The sequence below is a fragment of the Equus quagga genome, unplaced genomic scaffold, assembly GCF_021613505.1.
Source record: "Equus quagga isolate Etosha38 unplaced genomic scaffold, UCLA_HA_Equagga_1.0 220_RagTag, whole genome shotgun sequence".
In the NCBI taxonomy this organism is placed as follows: Eukaryota; Metazoa; Chordata; class Mammalia; order Perissodactyla; family Equidae; genus Equus; species Equus quagga.
The window spans coordinates 1,374,392-1,389,163 of NW_025799647.1; the positions used below are offsets into that span (position 1 = coordinate 1,374,392).

The 14,772-nt window shown below is 52.7% G+C and overlaps 1 protein-coding gene across 2 annotated transcripts in view; it reads left to right on the forward strand.

Moving 5' to 3' along the window:
• The window catches only part of LOC124233751 (alpha-actinin-1), a 94,662-nt gene that overhangs the window by 42,955 nt on the left and 36,935 nt on the right, over nucleotides 1-14,772 (forward strand). For both annotated transcript variants that reach the window (XM_046650924.1, XM_046650923.1), the window contains exons 2-3: nucleotides 6,371-6,485; nucleotides 11,231-11,350. In XM_046650924.1, the coding sequence (XP_046506880.1) occupies nucleotides 6,371-6,485; nucleotides 11,231-11,350 (235 nt within the window). The remainder of the gene's footprint in view (nucleotides 1-6,370; nucleotides 6,486-11,230; nucleotides 11,351-14,772) is intronic.

Here is a 14,772-nt window from a genome sequence, read left to right on the forward strand (position 1 = left end):
GGGGAGAGTCATAGCACCTGCCTCAGTGTTGCTGTAAAGGTTGAATGAGTTAACGGGGGTCAAGCTCTCAGAGAGGTCTACACAGAGTAAGTGCTTGGTAGATGTGAGCTGCTGTTGTTATTATTATTATTGTTGTTGTTGTTATTTCTGGCATGTGTGTTTGTCTCTTAGACTAGGCTCTCAACCAGGGGTGATTTTTGGTCATCACGACTTGAGATTGGGGGATTTTACTTACTGGCATCTAGTGAGGAGGGTCCGGGGATGCTGCCACACATCCTATGATGCGTAGGACAGGCACCCCCCTCAACAAAGAAGTAACCAAACCAAAATATCGATCACATTAAGAAACCTGCTCAGACGTTTATGTGTGTTTGACTTGGTCTAACTGAGCTCTTCAGACACATTTCGAAACCAATCGTTTCAAGGGCTGCCTTGGGCTCTCGAAGAATCCAAATTATGAGGGACCTTACTTAGCTCAGCCCCCGAGGGGGCTTAAATCCTTTCTCAGCACCCCCGCCAAGCACATGCCTTTGGCAGTAACGCCCTGTACATCCAGCTTTTGGTCTGTCTCCTGCATTGAATTCTAGTCTTCCCTGCAGCTTCCTGTCTGTCATCCTAGTAACAGTAGCTGCCGTGTATTGACCTTCTGTGTGGGTGAGGTGCTGAGCGCTTGCCGTGTGTTGCTGCATTGGTCCTCGCCACCCTTTGAGGCAGGTTCTGTCATTACCCGTTTTACAGATGTGGAGATGGAGGATTGGAGATGTGAAGTCACTCTCCCAAGGTCTTTCAGGGGCGGAGCTGGGACTGGATCCAGGTCAGCCATGCTCTAGAATTCATGTTCCTCTCCATTGCTGCCTGCCTTGTTCTGCTTGGGGCTGAACCCAACAAAGTTATTTGCTTGTTCATGGGAGGGTCTTTCACATATTTGAGGTGGGTGCCTGAGTTCTCTCTTCTCTCCTCCTGAGAAGCGCTGTGTTCCCAGTTCTCCTCAAAGACGTGTTTCTGATCTGCCCACCATACAGAGTGATCTCCCGCCTCTGGACAACCACCTGCTTGCCCCTGGGCTCTGTTCCCCTCACCTCTTTCTGCCATGCTGCTCCCAGAGGGGCTGCCTGTCCCACGCCAACTCTACTGATGTTCCGTCAACTCAGATTCTCTGTGTCAGTGCTGGCCAGTCACCCAGTTTCCATCTGGCTAGTGTTTTCACAGTGACCTATTTTCAGTGATACTACAGAAGATTCAGCGCACTCGTCTGGCCATTTAGACTCCTGGCTTTCGTTCTGTGGTTCCCTTCCAGCACCCCATTTGTACTGGCACCTGAAATCTACATCGTCCTGGTGGAGCAGAAAGTGTGTGGGACTGGGAGCCAGGAGCCAGGTGAACATACCCAGCTGTGTGGCCTGAGGAAAGCCACTCACCCTCTCTGGTCCATGTGTCCTCAGCTGTGAACTGAGTGTTTGATTGGGTGATGTCTAGCGTCTTTTCCAGCTCTAACATTTTTTGATGAAATACTTTGAACAGCATGAGCTTGTAACGATTATAACCCGAACTGTTGTGGCAATAGTAATAATAGGTAATTATGGGGCAGTCCCTCTGTTACAGGCCCTCTGATCAGTGTTTTTAGTGGATTGTCTCCTTGACCCTCCCGACCAACACCCTGCTATTATTACCCCCGTGTTACAGATGAGTGCTTTGACGCAGAGCCACATTGGGTCACTTGCCCAAGGTTACCCCCCGGCCAGAAGTGGATGGACCCGGGCCTGCAGTGTCTTCTTTAGAGCGACCCCTCCCAGTGTCTTGGATGCTCGCTCTGTGGAGTGATCCCGAGCAAGTCCCGTGACCTTCCTGTGCTTCAGCATCTCGTGTTTTCCCACTCCCTGCTCCCACCGAGATCAAGACTGTGAATGCCACTTGACCTCGGAAGCTCAGCCCCCGCCTCATGCTTCTGGGGTGATCCTCTGTACCCCGCTGCCAGCCGAGTGTGATTACTCAGATGATGATGGTGGTAGGGTCTGCCTCTTGCACACCTACTATATTTCAAACGCATGTTAATATTATATCATCATTAATGTTAACAATATGTTAATATTATCTTTTTTCTAACTTTTTTGTTGTGGTGAAATAGACTATATTATTTAATCTTCATTGCAGTCCTGCCTGGTAGATGCTGTTGTCCCCATTTTACAGATGTGAAAACAGAGACTCAAAGAGGCCTGTGTGGCTCAAGTCATATTTCAGTGCATCTGAGCTGAGGAGTAGGGAGAGCATGTTCTCAAAAGCCATTTGCCTTCTCAACACCTTCTAAAGGAAATATATGGGCACAATACTTGTTAAAAACGTCATGGAAAGATATAGAGGATTCTGGGTGAAAGCAAGCCTGTGAGACCCATAGAAAAGGCAGAGAAAGATGTCTTCCTCCATCAACTCCATGGACCTTGGCCCGGCTCAAGTGTGCCCCGGCCACTCTCCATTGGAGCCTGGTCAGGCCTGGCCCATTTGCATCCCTGAACTGCAGTACAGGACAATGACACTCTTCCTCTCCTGAAGTCCCCTTTATGCCAGATTAGACGTGGGTCGGTGGCCTCAAGGTCAGTGAGGGGTGGAGCAGGGGTCCAGTTCTCTGCCAGCCCCTCCACCTCCATCCAGGGCCCTCAGAGGCTGTACAGCAGGGCTGGCGGTGGATGACGTGAGAAGGGGACCAGCCCTCATGGCAGCTCTGTGAACACTTCCCAAGATGCTGTCCCAAGCACTTCTCCTGAGACCTCTTGGCATCCTGAGCCCATTTCTGCAACAGAGTGGGTCCCCTCAAGGCCTGTCGACTCCTCCTGTCTCCTTAGTCAGGCTGAGTCAGAGCAAGGACCCAGTGATGGGGCTCTTGGAGCAAGAAGGTTGGAGGGTTTGGACTGAGGCAATAAAATGGTCCCTTGCCCTTTATTTGAATGAGGCTGGACCATGAACCTGCTGGGGTAGTCCATGCTGGAGGCCATGGGACCATGGGTCTCTAGCCGTGGACATCACTTGTGGCTGTTGGCTTTTCCTCCCTGCTGGACCCCTGGAGCACTAAAGGGTGCAGGTGCCCCTGTCTGCCATAACGTGGGAGCTTGAGCTTCAAGACCAAGGCCTGCCCTGTGCCGGAGGAGAGAATACAGCTGTGCCGCATGCGTGGAGGCCCACGTTGGTGACACAGCGCTCTCCCCTCTTTGTGCCCCATCAGCGTCCTCTGCTGGGCATCCACAAGGCCACTGTCAAAAATTGCAGGCTTTCTGCCCCCCACACCACAATTTCTCCCCTCTCCTGTCACACATCAGCACATGTTCAAAAAGAGAGTTCTCAGACACGCAGGGTATCATCTGGAAACTCAGGGCAGCCTTGCAGGGGTGGCGCCCGGGACAGAGTTTGGTAGCTGGAGGCAGGGAGGCGGGCATGGTGTGGGAGCCCAGGGGGGCGCGTTCTCCGAGGCCTGTCCATGGGAAGCTGTCAGGGGAGCCAGTGTTTCTTCTGAGCAGTTTCTAAGTGGCAGGTACTTGATAAATATTTTCTAGGTGATCCTCCTGACTTTTCTAAAGTGCTGTCACTCTCCCCATTTTACTGCTGAGGGGACTGAGGTTTAGGGAGGTTACTGTGAAGGTCACACAGCTGGTAATAGTGGATCTGAGCATCAAGTGCAGCTCTGGGCCCTGCAGAGTGTGTGCTCTTCTTCACCGGGTCACCCCACCATCCCCTCCTTAGGCTGAGCTCTGAGATGGGTGCTCTTTGTTGGCGGAACTTTCCTGTTTGGGAGGTGCCCAGAGGCCCCTTCGAGGCAGTCATCTGTTGGGGCCGGGGCTGGGGGCCTGGGGGTTTTCCCAAAGCGCAGTCTTGGAGGCCTGAGAACCAGGGCTTTGTGTGGGAGGCCCTAGCAGCCATAGGTGTGTGTCTGTCTCCCGCAGCTCTGAGTCCGGCTTCCCCAGGAAATGCGGCTGGCTGCTTTCAACAGCACTTTTCCTCTTGCAAAAGCAGTATCTTTCTACAAAAGCAGCCTCTTCCTCCTTCCCCTCACCCCAGCCCCCAGAGACTGGATGGTAAACAGTGAGGTTTCACAGCCCCCCATCTGTGGGCGTGCTGGTAGTCCCGCCACACCCAAGCCACGCTGGACCTGAAGCTATCCCTTTGAGCTGCTGGGGCCGTCCAGTTCCCCTCGGGTCAGTGGGACACCCCAGCAGAGGCTGAGCGTGGGCCTGGAAGGGGCGAGGAGAGCAAGGGGCTGTGGAAACACAAGATGGGGGGACATGAAAAGCCCCGCCCCCAGGTGTGGAGGTACAGCACGATGACAGCCGGCAGACGTGCACGTGTAGACAGATGACAGCTGGGAGAGAATATGGAAACAAAATAAGTTGCATTGCTTTTAAAGACTTAAAAATTTTTAAATAATTTTTTACGACAATAAAAAAGTTATAACAGCTTGAGAATGAAAACTAAGTCCCCTCGCCTCTGTGGCAGGTTTGCAGTGTCAGCAGTGGAGGGAAGGCACCAGTGAGCACTCTGGCCTGTCCTGCGGCATCCCCTTTCTCTGAGCTGTCTTCTTCTGCAGGGTCCCTGAGGGTGCTGTTTGGCCCATCCCCCCACCCTGATGCCATTCAGTATCACCCATGGGGGCAGCTGGATCTTCCAGGACGTGGCCCTTGCCCCCCCCACCCCGCATCGGTTCCTTCCTCCTTCACCCAGTTGTGCGATTTTTTCAGCCACTAGAATGTCTGCTGCACAGGGCAGGGATTTTTGCTGTTCTGTTCACTGCTGTGTCCCTGACTCTGTGCCCTGGGACTCTAAGGTGACTGTTGAATCCAGGTGTGGAGCTGGCAAGGGCCATGCAGCGGGATACAGGCATTGATGGAGTGGGTGTGGGGTGCTGTGGGCTGTATGCCCCCAACCCACATGTGGTGGGTGGCTGTTAGGAAGGCTTCCAGGAGGAGGTGATATCTTAGCTCGATCTTGAAAGATGAGTGTGTTAGCTACGCATGACGTAGAGGATATCCAGGCTGAGGAATCAGTATATGTCCCCTGCCTACCCTCAATCTATGTGCCTATCTTCCCAACGCTTTGGGACAGGACACACACCCCTCTTCTCTATCATGGGAATGACTGGCTTATGGAGTGGAGATGTATTTGTAGGGAGAGAGAAGTATCCTGTGTTGACGAGTTCTAGTGAAACGTGAGTTACAGATGAGGCCCAAAGTTGGGGGGTGTCACAATGCTCCCCTCCTCCCCACCTGCGTGGACTGCTATCTCCCCTTCTGCTTGCTCACAGGCTCTTTAACTCTTGCTTATAAACCTGAACAGCTGTTTCTTTTCCCCAGTCGTCACTGGCGTGGTGTTCTTCCCTCCCCTGCCCATTCATTGCCACTTGACTTTGGAGTTCCCCAGGGCAAGAGGAAGTGGCAGAGGGGGTCACGAGTCTCGTTTCTCATTTGTTGAGTCACCCTGTTCTGTGTTTGAGCCACTAGGGGGTGCTGTTGGCACAGGGCAGCTTGATGGGTGGTCTGCCTGATGATCATCTGCTTAATATAGACGCAGCTTCAGTGTTGCTCTTCTCCCTACAGACTAGAATGTTACAGTGTTGATGGCCTTTCAGTTCCTCTTCTTAATTCCCTTTCTTGAATTCTTGCTTGTGCTTTTGCAGCTTAAAGTGCTTCCACCCCCCACCCCAAATACACACACATACACACATTGGGGTGCCTACCTTTCTCTCCCCTTATCCTGACACCGTGCCTCTGTACTCTGTCCCCAACAAAACTGATTAATCCCCTTAGCTAGCCGCTGTGAGTGGACAAGGATTTAATAAACTAATTTACCCTAAGGTGTTAATGAAGCTTAACGTGTTACCTCTGGGGTGCTCTGCCTTATAGCTGTGAAGGTTGAAACTAAGCCTTATACTCTAAGAGGTAAATTGCTAAGAATGGAATGGCGGCACTTGGAAGTGTGGCTGGGGATGATGTTTTTGGAAGACAGTTGGGAGGGGAGGTGTCCAAGGAGGGTGCCACGTTGTCCATCCCTCTGGTACCCACCCATGCCGATGGCCCTGCTGAGTGTCTCCTTAGCGGCTGCCCTGCGAGAGTTCACTGCTTGGTTGATGAGGTGAAGGAGACGGTGTGAACAGCCATGCCAACAGGTTTTATGGGCTCCACTGAGCAGACTTCCCATCCTCCCTGGCCCTGTTAGATGTTGTGCCCAACGAGGATGACAATGCCAGCCTGACCAGTACCTTATACAAAATAACCGGAAAGATGGCACGAGGCAGGCGGGTTCTGGGGACCCACTGGGGCCCCTGTGAGGGCCTCGGAGACCACGTGACCTGTGGAGAGTTTGACGGCTTGCTCTTCTTTCCTTTGCCCAGACATTTACGGCGTGGTGCAACTCCCACCTCCGTAAAGCGGGGACGCAGATCGAGAACATTGAGGAGGACTTCCGGGATGGCCTGAAGCTCATGCTGCTGCTGGAGGTCATCTCAGGTGAGGTGGACCACTGGCCTTGAGAGTGCCAGGGCAAAGGTGATGCCAGGTGGGCAGGGCCACCCTGGCCCAGAAGAAGGTGCTGCCCACTGGGTTCTGCCACTTGGGGACTGCTGACCTGACACCTGTGCTCCGCCCTGCCTTTGGTCATGGCTCACTTTCGGTCTCCTGAAAGAAGTTGGGAGTGACATGTGTGAATTCAGACTAGAAGACTGGGTCTTGGTCCTGGCTCTGCTGCTGACCATCCATATTTCCCTGGACAAGTCACTTTCTTTCTGCCTCAGCATCCTCATTTGCAAAAAGAGGGAGTTTGGAGGATAGTCTCCGAGGTCCTGCCCTTCCAAAATGCTAGGATTCTGTGGTCAAGAATGCAACCATGGCTATCACCAAACCTTGGCCCCACTACTACCTATCTACACATACCTACAGGATCCCAGACCCTCATGTGAGGCCCAACTTGAAATTCGGATGCCCAGATATCTGGGGGGACAGCTCGCCTTGAACGCGTATCTCAGCTTTCTTATGAATATCTTTCCTTCACCGTCCCCTAAAGGTTGGCGGTCCTCAAGATTCTAGCCTTGGTTGATACACTGACAACTTAGCTACTCTCTTCACTTTACCTTCCACCTTGACACCCGTGAGTCCTAGACCTGCTCTCAGTCCGGCCTTCTCCCTCCAGGCCCCTCTCTAATGCTGGACCACACAGGGCGTCTCCACCCAGATGTCCCTCAGGGCCCGCTCAGCATGTCCAAGACTGTACTTACCGCTCCTGGTCTCAGCAAACCTCTTTTTCCTCCTGCAGTCTTCATCTTGTTCTCCTGAACCTAATCTAGGAATCACAGACAGCTCTTCCTTTGCTCTTCTTTCCAACTTGGCATTCAAGTTCTGTTCATTTTCTTTCTTTCTTCTATTATCTGTCTTTTAATCTCCGCTGCCATGGTGTCAGTGTGGGCCTGCGTCAGCTCTCACCTACATGATACCACAGAGGCCTTGACCCCCTCCCAGCTCCTCCCCTCCCACCGCAGCCCCGTCATCCACACCGCAGCCAGTGCGTCCATCCGACGGCCCAAATATGGTCATGCTGTTCCCTGCTTGACACCCTTGAGTGCCTCCCAGGGCTCTGAGCCCAGCCCACATTCCTTAGCATCGCTTGCAGGAGCCTTTGTGAGCTGGCACCTGCTTTGTTTTCAGCTAACTCTTCCCAAAAAGGTAGCAGGCCTCAGACCCTGTGCCACCCTGGGAGATTTGCCGTCCTCCCCAGATGGCGTGCTCTCTGCTTTCTGTGCTTTTGCACCAGCTCTAACTGCCTCTCCCCACCCCCAATACCTTTTAATATTTCAAAGTGCAGGTGAAATCTGTGTGTGTGTGGTAAAATATATGTAATATAAAATTCACCATTTTGACCTTTTTTTTTTTTGCTAAGAAAGTTCACCCTGAGCTAACATCCATTGCCAATCTTTGTCTTTTTTTCTTTTTTTTTATGTGAACCGCTGCCATAGCATGGTTGCTAAAAGACCAGTGGTGTAGGTCTGTGCCCCGGGGCTGAACCTGGGCTGCTGAAGTGGAGCACGCCAAACTTAACCACTAAGCCAGTGGGGCTGGCCCCATTTTGACCATTTTTAAGTGTGCACAGACATTAAATACATTCACTTTGTTGTGCAGCCATCACCACCATCCATCTCCAGACTTTTTCGTCATCCTCCCACTCCGAATCTCTGTACCTATTAAACACTAACTCCCCATCCCACCCCAGCCCCTGGCAACCACTGTTCTACTTTCTGTCTCTGTGAATTTGACCACACTGGGTGCCTCATATAAGTGGAATCATGCAGTATGTGTCTTTTTGTGTCTGGCTTATTTCACTCAGCCTAATGTCTTGAAGGCTCATCCATGTTGTAGCGTGTGTCAGAATTTCCTTCCTTTTTAAGGCTGACTATTCCTTTGGATGCATGTGCCACATTTTCCTTATCTGTTCATCTGTGAGTTAGCACGTGGGTTGTTTCCACCTTTGGGTGTTGTGAGTAGCGCTGCTGTGAGCATGTGTGTGCGGGCACCTGTTCGAGTCCCTGCTTTCACTTCTTTGGGTGTTATTCTCTTTCATCTTTTAGAGCTCGGCTCTGGGTTTCCTCCAGGAGGGCTTCCCTGGCCACCTGCCCATTTGAGTGGCTGGGCTATGATAACGCCCCATTAATTCCTCCCTTGTGTCATTTACCACATGGTATCATCATTTTGGCTCACTTGTTTTCCTCCCTGCTCCACGCGGAGCTCCTTGGGCCAAGGATGGTCTCATCTCTGTCTCCCAAGTGCTTAGAATTGTACTTGGCATGTAGGTGACGCTCAGCAAATCTTAGAGTGACCAGGGCTGGGCATTTCTGCGTGGCCACCGGTGCATTCCAACAGAACAGACCGGCCTCTGCCCAAGGGGACCTGTGTGCCTGTGATGCAGGCTTGTGTCTTTCTCGGGACCAGGGGAGATGGATTCACCGAGACGCTGATGCTTCCTCCTTGAGTGTCTCTGGAGATGGGTAGGATGACAGAGGAAGGAAGGATATGCTGCCTGCAGAGGTCCTCGAAGTGTGGTCCTGGACCACCACACCACCATCAGCAGGACTGCTTGTCAACACGCGGGTTTCCAGACCCCCTGAGACCTAAGTCAGAAAAGAGGAGGCAGGGAGCGGGGCTGGACACCTGCAGTTAGCAGGTTCTCCAGGCGCTTTCGTGCCGACTGAAGTTTGAGAACCACTGGCCTTGCGGCCTCCACTGCCCTCCGGAGAAGTCCCATTCCAGCTGGCGTGCACAGCTGCTGGGCTGGCTGGGGAGCTCAGGACCCTTAGCAGGATCCAAGGGCTGGGGCTTTAGCAGGAGCAGCCTTCCAGGGGGGATGTGGCATTGCCTCCCTTCATCCTATGGGAGGAAGCCCCTGTGGCATCTCATCTGCCCAGGAGGACGGTGGCGTACCTTGCTAGGGAGGCTGGCCAGGGACCACAGCCTTGGGAGAGCTGCAAGGGGAGAGTCTTGATTCAATAATAAACACCCAGTGGTGCTTGCCTGGGAGCTGCCAGCCTAATCACATCTGCAGCAGAAAGTCTGTTCTCTTATAGAGGCTGGGGGGCCCTGGGGGCTTGGGAGGTTCCCTGAGGAAGTGCTGCTCTGACATTACGGCTGCCCAGCCACGTGAGCTCTCTCAGCCAGACTGTTGATGTGCTTGATGGGCCGGAGAGGGGAGTGTGCAGCTGGTCTGGTCTGGAGACCACGGCAGGTGCAAGGGTCCTGAGTTTCAGGCGCTAGGATGGTGGTTCTCAGCCTTTTGGGGTCCCTGACCTCTTTTTTTTTTTTTTTTAAAGATTTTATTTTTTCCTTTTTCTCCCCAAAGCCCCCCAGTACATAGTTGTATATTCTTCGTTGTGGGTCTTTCTAGTTGTGGCATGTGGGACGCTGCCTCAGCGTGGTTTGATGAGCAGTGCTGTGTCCGTGCCCAGGATTCGAACCAACGAAACACTGGGCCTCCTGCAGCGGAGCGCGTGAACTTAACCACTCAGCCACAGGGCCAGCCCCTCCCTGACCTCTTTGAGATCTGAAAGCCATGTGCCCCATCCCCAGGCCTGGGCACGTGTTTTGCACACATAAATTTTTCGAATAGTTTCAGGAGGTCCCTGGATGCCTTTGCTCTGGGATAAAAGTGCTCTTAATGGAGTGTTTGGAGAACCAGCTCCTCCACCCCATTTCCCTGCAGCTTCTGACCCTGACACCTGAGCAGCAGAAGCTCCCACTTGGAAGCTGGAGGTGGGGCGTTGACTTGGAGCTGGGCTGTGGGTGCCCCTGAGAGGCAGTAATGGGACAAGAACAGCAGTTATCAAATGAGAGAGGGAGTCTGCGGGCACTTCCATTTAAACACCCGGGGAGCTTTTTGAAAATACTCTAGGCTGACCCACACTCCCTCCCAGGCCCTAACAATTGAGACTAGAACTCGGAGTTCAGGGCCTTTGCATGTGCTGTTCCTTCTGTCTTGATCACCTGTCCCTGCATTCTAGGCCCGGCTGTCCTCCCACTCAGACCTTCCCCCAGCCATTCTGCAGCTCCTTCATCCCCCTCCTCTGCATCTTCTTTTTTTCTTTTTGAGGAAGATTAGCCCTGAACTAACTACTGCCAGTCCTCTTTTTTACTGAGGAAGCCTGGCCCTGAGCTAACATCCATGCCCATCTTCCTCTACTTTATATGTGGGACGCCTACCACAGCACGGCTTTTGCCAAGTGGTGCCATATCCGGACCTGGGGTCTGAACCAGCGAACCCCAGGCCGCCGAGAAGTGGAACGTGCAAACTTTACTGCTGCGCCACCGGGCTGGCCCCTGCATCCTCTTTTTAAGCATTTCCCCTCCTTGGTATTTGTGTATTTGTGTGCATTTATCTGTGTTTCTCTATTGGCCTGTCTCTCTTCCTGGAACATAAGGACATGACGACAGGAAACTGTTTTGTTCATCCTCATATTCCAAGTAGCCAGCCAAGTCCCTGACACATTTTAGGGGCTTGAGACAGACTTATTGAGTGGATGCAAGCAGTTTAGATCTGAGAAGTGGAAGCAAGAAGAGGCAGGGTAGGCCCTCTCGTTCCCTCCCTGGGTGGCATTTGCCTGCACCCAGATGGCATGCGCGTGTCTCTCTGAGGTGTGCCCTTGATGAGGGTGTTGCGAGAGCAGCCCTGGCTGCTGGGTAAGAACGTCTCCCCCTCCCTCTCGGTCTACATTCAGGTGAACGCTTGGCCAAGCCGGAGAGAGGCAAGATGAGGGTGCACAAGATCTCCAACGTCAACAAGGCTCTGGATTTCATAGCCAGCAAGGGGGTCAAACTGGTGTCCATTGGAGCCGAGGGTGAGTATGGCCTGCCCCCTGGCTGCCCCGCGGAGCCTGATTTTCTGCTCTCCTGGTTCCCGGGACCTTTACTACCCTGACTCCTGGGCCTGCACATCCCTGGGGGCCTTTGGAGGTGGGGCTCCCAGCACCTCCATCTGATCGGCTTGTGGATTCTTCATGTCACAACAGCCACTTTCCATCCACTATCATCCCCCAACCCCAGCCCCACCCCTGGAAAACCAGGAGCCCACTCCCTGGTCTGCACCCCCTCAGCCGAATCCTAGCACCGTGGGATCCTGTGTGTGTGGAATGCCGCCTCCGTCCTCCGCAGGCCCGGCTGCGCTGTGCTGCCTCAAGCGGAGAAGTCTGTGGTCTGGGCAGAGCGTGCTGAGGCCGGCCAGGTCGGTGGGGGGAGGCTGCCCTGAGCTCCACGGAGCGCCGGGAAGACCAATGTCCAGAAGCCGTTTGGAACATTCTTAATACCATTTCCCTGCAGAGTAGCTCCTTGACTCTTTTTTCTTCACGTAAAAAAATTTTTTAAAGCTCCATTTAAACCGTTATTAGCATGTTCTTTACTGGTTAAAAGGAGGCAGCCCGATTTCCTGTGTGCACTGTGCTGGATCTGAAGGGTTTAGGGAGGGTCGAGGTGACTGGAATAGAATACTGTGAACAGGGCCCGTCAGTACTGTGTCCCATAGATTCAGCAAGTATTTATTGGGCACCTGCTGTGTGGTGCCAGAGGCCTAAAGCTGAGGAGCATAGTCTCCATCCATCCATCCATCCATTTGTTCACGATGTAACGGTGGCTGTGATTATTGAGCTCGTGCTCTGGCAGGTCCTGTGCTGAAGCCCTTTGCACCATTGATCTCCTTTAATCCTTAAAACAGCCCTAGGAGGTGGCTCTAATTATTATGCCCATTTTACACAGAATACAGATGCCTAGTGAGATCAAGTCACTTGCTCAGGGTCCCATCACCAGTAAGTGGCAAAGCCAGAACTCAGATCCACGTCTGCATGACACCAGCAAGATGCCCCGAGGGAGTGGCCTTTCCATGAAGAGGGTGGGAGTCTTGCTCCAGTAAACCCCTAGGAGCAGATCTCTTCTCTGGAAGTGCCCCCTCCCCACCTTTTCTCTAGAAATTGAGGGATTTTATGTCTCTATATCAAACTGAGAAACTTTAGCACAGGGGTCGGCGAATTGCAGTCCATGGGGTCCAATCTGGCCGACACAGGTTTTTGTAAATATTGGAACTCAGCCACACCATTTGTTTACATATTCTCTGTCCCTGCTTTCTCGCTGCAGAGAGAGTTGAGTAGGTGAGACAGAGGCCGTATGGCCTGTAAAGCTGAAAATATTTCCTATCAGACCCATTACAGAGAGAGTTTGCTGAACCCCTGCCTTATTGGAAACTCAGGCTGGTGCTCAAGGTGGTCATGGGCAGTGCCTTATGCGTCCCAGCATCCCCTTGGCTGTGAGGCAGAGACCTCATCTTCTGCATCCTTGTGGCCCCAGCTCCTAGCAGTGTGATGCACACCATAGGTGCCCAGTAAGTGTTTGAAGGACGTGCACATAGCAGGGTACTTTGCTTTGTGAGTGGGAAAATATTCTCTGTCTTTTAATAAGAAGGAAAGAATAATTCGTTCTATTAGGCAGGAATAAAGACTTGGCAGAAAAAGTTTCAGTTAAGCAGGGGTGGGAAGCCAAAGAAATTGCCACTCAGGTGGTGTGCTGCAAACTCAGGTGCCCACTGGGGCAGGGAAGTAAAGGATGTATGAGGTGGGCCAGTGGTGAGCAGTAGGGATGGGTGGGGACTGTGGAGAACTGGGAAGAGCATGTCCTACTAAGCAGGGCAGCTGCCATGTCGATCTAACCAATTGTGGCTGTGTGGGTGTACAGATCCAGCATTGCTAGATCTTCCAGTTTTTCAAAAGAAGCCAGAAATCCAGATTTTTAGAAAGGAAAATTTAACAAGTACCTAAAAAAGATTTTTTTTGAAGAATCTGAATAGCAAAGGAGAGGAGGGAAGGAGAAGGTGGGCATGACAGCACTTACTGAGCTTCAGATCTGTGCCTGGCTAGACAGGATGCTTTACACGGATTATCCCCTTCCACCTGTGAGCGGGCCTGCAGGATGGGCATCACTGGTCACGTTTTACAATCAAGGAAACTGAGGCTCAGAAGAGTTGCTGGGGTGGAGGCATGTGGTGTGGTCGAGCACAGGCTCTGGGCCAGACTGCTCCCACCTGACAGAGCCAGGATTAAACCCCAGGTGTTCGGGCTCCAGAGCTGAGGTCTACACCTCTTCCCATCACCCCTGGGCATTGTTGCCTCCCCCGCGGGGCCAAGGGCAGAACTTCACATCTGATTCTCCTCTGCTTTGAAGTGGCAGGTGAAGTCGGCTGTGCTTGTCTCAGCAGAGGGGCAGGGAGCAAAGAGCACTGGTCTAAACTCTAACCAGCACCTTGAATCTTCCACGAGCCACTTCACCTAGCTGGCCACGGTCTTCCAGTTCCTTTGACACAGGCCTCGCTTCTCCAAAGATTGTTAAGACAGTCCTTTAAAATGAGATATTCCTAACTTTCCTAAAGAATTTTGTTACCCTAGGGAGCCAGTGCTTTAGGCTGAGGCTTCCTGCTTTGAAATCCTCTCTCCCATTTCAAGCTGAGCACCAAGATCATGCTGGGGTGGCCACTCTGCCAAGCCAGGAAACTGGATGAGGCCCCAAATGGGTTTGGTTTATTTGATTGAAGTGCAGTTTACTGCTGTAGACCATAAAATCAAAGGTGGTGGGGTGGGTCAGGGAACGAGCTCTCCTGGGGGTGGGGCTGGGGGCAGATGTTGCCGCTTGTCCTGACTGAGGAGCTTCGTGGGCTCGTCTGCCGTGGGGACCAGGCCCAGCCGGGGTGAAAGACGCCAGACCTTGAAGGATTGTCACGTGGTGCAAGGACCAGACTCTGGTTGACCTTGAAGGGCAGAGCAGGCCTGGAAGGGAGCACCTGTGGGCAGGCTGAGTGTGGGTAACGTGTGGAACCTTAGGGAATGGAGTGGGTGCTCCAGGAAGGGCGTACGTTCCCTGTCCCCAAAGATGTTCAGATGGAAGCTGGAGGCGGGAAACTGCCATCCCTCGGGGAGGGGTTAGGATTTCTTGTACGATGCTTGATTCTGGAATGTCTGGGCTTCATGGACTTGGGACTTGACAAGGGGAGAGGACCTGGGAAGGATTTTTATTTTAAGATCTTTGGGTGGGGAAGCTTGATGTCTTTGGGTGCCCAGAGCCTGGGGGTGGTCTCGATGATTTAGCATCTATCCTCAGGATTGGGGCGGGGGTACAGTAGCTACAGCAGTGGTCTGGGAGGTGGTAACCCTCTGGGGTCCAGTTTCTGTCAAGGGGAATTTCTCCAGCATCATTCATTCTACTGTCTGAATACTGCGCAGGTGAC